Source organism: Acanthisitta chloris, unplaced genomic scaffold, assembly GCF_000695815.1.
Source record: "Acanthisitta chloris isolate BGI_N310 unplaced genomic scaffold, ASM69581v1 scaffold29081, whole genome shotgun sequence".
Classification (NCBI taxonomy): Eukaryota; Metazoa; Chordata; class Aves; order Passeriformes; family Acanthisittidae; genus Acanthisitta; species Acanthisitta chloris.
Window position 1 is genome coordinate 537 of NW_008657012.1, and position 7,355 is coordinate 7,891.

The window sequence follows — 7,355 nt, forward strand, 5'->3', positions numbered from 1 at the left end:
CACCCCCAGCTCCCTCAGCCTCTCCTCATGGCACTTGTGCTCCAGTCCCTTCACCAGCCTCGTTGCTCTTCTCTGCACCTGCTCCAGCACCTCAATGTCCCTCCTGAGCTGAGGGGCCCCGAACTGAGCACAGGATTCAAGGTGTGGCCTCACCAGCACTGTGTGCAGGGGCAGAATCACCTCCCTGGTCCTGCTGACCACAGTGTTCCTGATCCAGACCAGGATACCATTGGTCCTCTTGATCAATTCCTTGTGGGAACACTCATTTATTGAACACTTACTTACTGAGGCATCATTTTAAGGTGCTTCTGCTACTATCTACAGGTGCATTCGGCCACTGCGTGTGTAGTTCCATCCTGGTTAAGCTCCAAGTGTTGCGTGGAAATGTGGGCACTGATCCATGTGTGTTAGATGGTAGTTTGGGAGTGGGTGGAACTGCTTGATGTTGAAGCAGCTGTACATCAGGAGGAATTTCTTCAGCATCTACTCCCAGGCAGCTCGTGACAGGATGAGAGGATGTAGCCTCAAGCCGTGCCAGGGGAGCTTCAGGTTGGATATCAGGAAGAATTTCTTCATGGAAAGGGTTGTCAAGCATTGGAAGGAGCTGTCCAAGCAGGTGGTGGAATCACCATTCCTGGAGGTGTTCAAGGTGTTCAAGGAATCCTGGCTGGATGTGGCACTTAGTGCTCTGCTCTAGTTGACATCTAGTGATGGGTCACAGGTTGGACTTGAGGATCTTGGAGGTCTTTTCCAGCATCAATGAGTCTGTGATTTTGTACATAGGATTGTAGTTCACCACTATAACAGAAGGGGATAAATAATGTATACTCACATCTTAAAACAGTGTGTTAGGACGGGGGAAAATAGCTTACGAACCACTAAAAAACACTTGAGTTTCCATTCATGTAGTCAAACTTTCAGGTCTTTGTGTGTGCATGAAAGCTTGGGTTAGTGTGATCTTTACATTTTTCAGTACAGCCTTCACAGTGCCAATAACTGAGATGTGAAATTCTTTGTTTCTTGGGAGTATTAACCCCAGCTCTGTGTATGTTGGCTTCCTGCTGTATTTGCTGTTAAGTGTTCCTTCGTGATCATAAGCTTTTCTTTTGGATGTATGGATTAAGAGCTTTGGAGTGACCTAATTGTGGTCTTCCAGCACCTGAAGGAGCCTGCAAAGAAGATGGAGAGAGACTATTTACAAGGGCCTGGAGTGACAGGACAAGAGGGAATGGCTTCACACTGACAGAGAGTAGGGGTAGGTTGGATATTGGGAAGAAATCCCTCCCTGTGAGGTGCTGAGGCACTGGCACAGGTTGCCCAGAGCAGCTGTGGCTGCTCCATCCCTGGGAGTGTTCCAGGCCAGGTTGGATGAGGCTTGGAGCAGCCTGGGCTGGTGGGAGGTGTCCCTGCCCAGGGCAGGGGGGTGGGGTGTGATGATCTTTAAGGTCATTTCTAGCCCAAACCATTCCATGATTCTCTGATTTCCCTAACAGAGCTCTGCTTTGCAGACTTTCTGATGTTTTCACTGCATTAATCCTACTGGACAGTTATGTACCAGGAATGCACCTCCATTCCAGTGGTTTGAGGATCACTGTGTTCCCACTCTCAAGGTTGTAAGCCCAAAGAATTTGGGGAATCTTCCCAATGTTACTTCAGTTGCAATTCTCTTTTTTTTCCAGTGTCTGAGGTGCATCTAATTCTTCCTGCTGCGGTCGATGTTGACTGATACACATGATAGTGCTTTGCTGCATGTAACTTCTTTTAGCTGTTAATTACCAGTCAAAGAGAGATTTAAAAATTATTTATTTACTTTCTGTATTTGATCCATCAAAACACACTTTTTTCCCATCAACCCTGTCACTTTTCAAACCTTCCCTGACAGTATTTTTTTCCAGTTGGGAGAACTTTGCTCATTATGGAATTATTGGTGGGCTTTTTTAAAGAAATGTTAATGAAAAAAATATGTATTTTGACAATGAAAACACAGAAATCTGTGTGTTGCATTCATGTAATGCTGATTATGTTGTAAGTAGTGGGATCAGCTGGAGGACAGGCAAACTTTGGAGTATTTGGTTGCTGTAAGGAATGTCTGGGAGGATGCATTATATATTTATATGAAGTAGCTCTTGAACAAATGCATTTTCCCAGCCCATTTAACAGTATGTGATCAAGATACACTGAAAATGGTACTTCTAGGTGATAAATTTACTTCAGTTTGGTCACTAAAATTCCTGCCTGTCAATATCAGAAAGAAAAAGTGTGTTTGAATTAATCTGTGCTTATAAAACAAGGAATTGCATTGCTGTTTTCCCACCAGGTACAAATTGCTCTGTCTAGCCGCTAAAATGTATTTATCTTCTCATTCGGGTTTGTTGCTCTCATTTTACTCTCTGAAACTGTGATTTGTTTGTGTATATATAGTTTGGAAAACTTTTTTTGGCAGTTGAACCATGTATTAGCTCCATGGGTTGTTGGTAGCTTAGAAAGTCCATCTTGATTTTTCTGTGCTTTTGTTATCTTCTGAGTTTACCAATAATTTACTTACTGGAAATGGATTTCATTGTAGGATAAATCTGAGGACAAGAAAGCTCAATCCAAGGGGAAAAAGGGCCCTAAAGGAAAACAGACAGAAGAGACAAACCAAGACCAGACAAAGGACAACCTGCCTGCAGAGAATGGGGAGGCTAAAACTGAGGAGGTAAAGGTGAGAGGGGTTGGGTTTGGGTGTTCTTACTGGAAGAGAAGTTCCTTCTTGCTACAGAAGGTTTTTTGACCAATCTAATAACTCACTTTCTTGTCACTGAAAGAGTTTTGAGGGGAAAACAGGCTTAGAATTGGTCTCAGGTTTCTGTGATATGCTTCACTCATGTTCACAAGCTCAGTGGACTGTGCTGATCAGAGTCAGACGAGTCTGAATTTAAATGTGTGATTCACACTTCCTGTTGGTTTTTTGCATTGCAAAATCAATATTTTTAAAGGCAAAATGGTGTGAATTCTGTCCCACTGATCCATCAGTGTGCAGAGACCTTCACGTAGAAGAAAAGTATGATTTGGGTTTTAGGCAGCAGAGAAGGTCCAGGATGGTCCTGGAGTGAACAAGATAATTTACTCTGTGGTAACAGTTTGTCATTTGCCAACTTTTTTGTGAGCTTTGTGAAAAAGTTGTGCTGTAAACTAGGAATTGTTCAGTTGGCTGAACTTTTTGGCATTATAACAATCACATCATTTGGTCTTGTTGATTTGTGTATGTGGCATTTGAGCAATACCAGGGATAGTGAAATCTGGCAGCTTTTCTCACCTGGACTCTGTTGCAGACACACTGGTGCAGAGATTATGTAAATTTGTAAGGAGTGGGTGGTGAATTCTGCACTTATGGTGGTCACACCAGCCAAAATTTCAGCTTTATTACAAAACCAAAGCCTAAGAGAGGCAGAGGCAGAGTCTGTTCTGTTGGACATTACTGTGTTCTGTTTCTGAGTCTTAGTTTGGGGGTATTTTAACAGTGCTGCACTGCAATTTAAATGCATGAAGTGTATCTCTAATGTCTCTTCTAAACACCTCATATCCAGGGCTTTTAGCTTAGTGAAAGCTAAAGCTCCTCCTGTCATAAAGACAGTCATGAAAATTGAAATTAAAATTCTTTGCGGTGTTTGTTTAGGAACAACATCAGCCTCCTGAAATCCACACTGATGGATCTGAGGAGGCTTTTTTGAGACAGGTTGGGTTAGCAGGTCATGATCCAAGAGGAATAAGCAGACATGGCACCAATTTGTGAGGCACAGTCTGTGCAAACAGCTCAGGGTTGTTCTGTATGCCATTTGGGGGCATTAAACCCACTCCAAACTAAGTCTGAGCCACTTAGAAACTTCCTGCACTGAAGTGTTTGTTTTCTGTCTCCTTTCCAGGCCCCGACACCTGATGCAGCAGTAGAGAAAGAAGTGAAGCCTGAGTAACATCTGGTCCATAACCCTTTCTTCTTGTACAATTCAGAGGAATATTTTTATCAACTATTTTGTAAATGCAAGTTTTTTAGTAGTTCTAGAAAACACATTTTTAAAAAGGAGAGAATCCCAACTCAACCCATTTTTTTACATATTTAGATAAGTGTAAATGCTTTTTTTAAAGTGGTAAAATCATGTACTGGTTGTCTGTTTTCTATGAAACCAGAAATTAATGGCATGTTACATGGAGAGGGCTCTGAGGCCTTGGTTAGGCTGTGAGGGACAGTTTTCTATCCTATTCAATGAAGCATAACACAGATCAGACTTTGAAATTCATAATGATGTGTTGAGGATGTCTTAACATTGTAGTTATTTTTCTCTATGGTTGTACCATCAGTAGAGTTGCTTATCTAATAAAACTGCTCCCTAGTGTTGGATTCCTTGCTGAGTGATGTACATCTGTGACAAAGTTATTTTTTTGGTAGTTGCAGCTTTATTTTTTTTCTTCCAACAACTTTGTAGCTGTGATGGGAAAGATTGGAAGCTTTTATTTTCTATCTTGAAATACTAAGGAAAAGTTTCTCCTTGGGAGACATAACTTTGTTATGTCAATATTTGAGATACTGGAACTTCACATCTGGTTTTAAAGGATAAAAGATGAAATGAAAAATAGTTGAAATAGTCCTAGGAAAAAAATCCAACACCACCACAATTAGTTTTTAGATTTAAAAAGAAAACTTATGTGAATAAAAACAATTGTAAAATTGTTGATAGTGTTTGTGATCACAAAAGCCAAATAAATTGATTATGAAAGGACATTTCTGTAGCTCTTCCATTGACTGTGACAATGCACAATTGAACTGGTGGAATTCTGATTTTTAACTGTTCTTGAGGGTGTTAAAAATGTACTTTTTAAGATCTAGGGGGTAATGCAGGCAGGGGAAAACTGCAGTGTTAATATGAATTTCCAGTTTGAAGACCTGAGAACTTTGTGCTGCTGCTGTTACCTTCAAAAAAGCCAATAATTAGTCCTTATCAGATGCGACCCAGCCTTGTCTGGGGAGGAGTCAAGATCAAACAGTAACGTTTGTTCTTTGTTTCTTTTCCTTTACCCCTTGACTAGAACTTGTTTATGCTCTGAGGTAACACCTGCAAGCACAGGATCTGGTTCCTCTGCACTTTTTCAAGCCGTCCTACAGTTACTTTTAAAAACATGAGTTTCACCTCTTAACTCATTTTCTTCATCGATACTTTGATTTCAGAACAAATTTTACCATTTTTACCTGCTCAATATTTAAACAATGTTTAAATTCTCTATAGTTTATATATAGGATGTCCTCCAGCACTGGACCACAGCAAGTTCCAGGTCCACCCCACCACAGGTGTTCCCTGCAGAGCACATCAGGCTTTGGTAGTGGCTTGTGCTTCCAAGTTCTTGGGATATTTCAAAACTGGAAATTTATGACCCTTTTCCTAGTCCTTCCCCCTGCAATTCCCCTTCCAGTTACCTTATTTGTTGCTTTACTGGAGTAGTAACACTACACAGTCCCATGACATTCTTTTCACTCTGGTTTGGGCAAGGCAAAATCAGTTAAATGAGTGATAAACTTGCAGGCAAATACTCCAAAATAACCTTTATCACCTCCTTTTACACAGTGCCAATTTCTCATGTGTTTTGGGGTTCTGGTATTGTGATCCTGTTGCCTTTCAACATCTCTCCAGTATCTGTTGTCCACTAATGATTAATTTATTGCAACTGCTCCCTACTATCCCTCTGCCCTGGGTGACACCAATACATTTGCTCTGCAGTTAAGGACTGGAGTGAGAGCTGATAACAGATTTGCATCCAGCACTGGAGGATATATCCATGATGGAGCACAATCTCTTGCAAAATACAACAGGAAGAGAACAAAATACATTGTTGTTTCTTTACTCTGTTGTATTTGTGTGTTGTTACTAGTTGTTTGGGTTAAAGGAATGATATGTAAAAGTATTTTCAAAGGCTCTAAAAATTTATTCCAAGGCACCACAAGTGGGGAATGGGTATAAGGAAAGAAGAGCTTGGATTTAAAATATAACATGGTACAGCCACTGCTGTTTACATCAAAATTCCTGCTAGGCAGGGGTGAGAAACAACCATGAGAAGGAAGAGATAGATCACATAATTCCCAGAATGGTTTGGGTTTGAAGGAACCTTAAAGATCATCTAGTTCCACCCCCTGCCCTGGGCAGGGACACCTCCCACCAGCCCAGATTGCTCCAAGCCCCATCCAGCCTGGCCTGGAACACTCCCAGGGATGGAGCAGCCACAGCTGCTCTGGGCAACCTGTGCCAGTGTCTCAGCACCTCACAGGGAAGAATTTCTTCCCAATATCAAATCTAACCCTACTCTCTGGCAGTTTGAAGCCATTCCCCCTTGTCCTGTCATTCCAGGCACTGTAGTTTCTTGGAGGCTCCTTCAGGTACTGAAAGGCCACAATGAGGTCACCCCAAACGTTCTCTTCTCCAGGCTGAACAATCCCAATTCTCTCAGTCTTTCCTCCCAGCAGAGCTGCTCCATCCCTCTAAGCATCTTGGTGGCCTCTTCTGGATTTGCTCTAACTGGTCAACATCCTGGCTCCCAAAACCAGGCTGGGGTGGAGGTGGCACTAGGGCAGAGCAGCTGGTTTTGAGCAGGCGATGCCAGTGCAGCTCTGCTGTCCTGAGCAGGGGGGGACATGCCCCTCCCCAAGCTGGTCTTGGTCAGCATCACCCCCAGAGCCTTGGGGGCACAGACCCTTCCCAAGCAGAACCAGCTCTGGGTGCCCAGCAGCAGGTCCCTGGGAGCACTGGGCTGGGAGGGTCCAGGGGGAGACAGCACTGCCCTTGCCTGGGACATGTGGCAGCAGGACCAGGACCACCTCCTCCTTCTTCTCCTCTCTCCTTTTTTTCTCCTTCTCCCTCCTCCTCCTCCTCCTTGTCTCCCTCTCCTTTTGTTCTGCTTCTCCTTTCCTCCTTCTCCTCCTCCCTCTTCTTCTTCTTCCTCCTTTTCCTCCTCTTTCCCCTTCTCCTTTTCCTCCTCCTTCCCCTTCTCCTTTTCTTCCTCCTCCCCCTTCTCCTTTTCTTCCTCCTCCCTCCTTCTCTTCCTCCCTTCTTCTTTTTCTTCCTCTTTTTCTTCCTTCTTCTTCTTCTCCTCCTCCCTCCTCTTCCTCCTTTTTCTTTTCCTTTTCTTCTCCTCCTCCTTTCTCCCTCCTTCTTATCCTTCCTCCTCCTTTTCCTCTTCCTCCTTCTCTTCCTCCTTTTTCTCCTCCTTCTTCTTCTCCTTTTCCTCTCTCCTCCTCCTCTTTCTCCTTTTCCTCTGCTCCTTCTTCTTCTTCTTCTCCTCCTCCCTCCTTCTCTTCCTCCTTTTTCTTCTCCTTTTCCTCTCTCCTCCTC

The 7,355-nt window shown here is 43.2% G+C and overlaps 1 protein-coding gene across 1 annotated transcript in view; it reads left to right on the forward strand.

Annotated features, from left to right (window-relative positions):
• LOC103811579 (non-histone chromosomal protein HMG-14B-like) overlaps positions 1 to 4,631 on the forward strand; it is a gene marked incomplete at its 5' end in the record, with an annotated part of 5,114 nt that extends 483 nt beyond the window's left edge. The window contains 2 exons of the mRNA XM_009084562.1: positions 2,567 to 2,698; positions 3,906 to 4,631. Of these exons, the coding sequence (XP_009082810.1) occupies positions 2,567 to 2,698; positions 3,906 to 3,953 (180 nt within the window). The remainder of the gene's footprint in view (positions 1 to 2,566; positions 2,699 to 3,905) is intronic.
• Between the last annotated feature and the right edge of the window lie 2,724 nt (positions 4,632 to 7,355).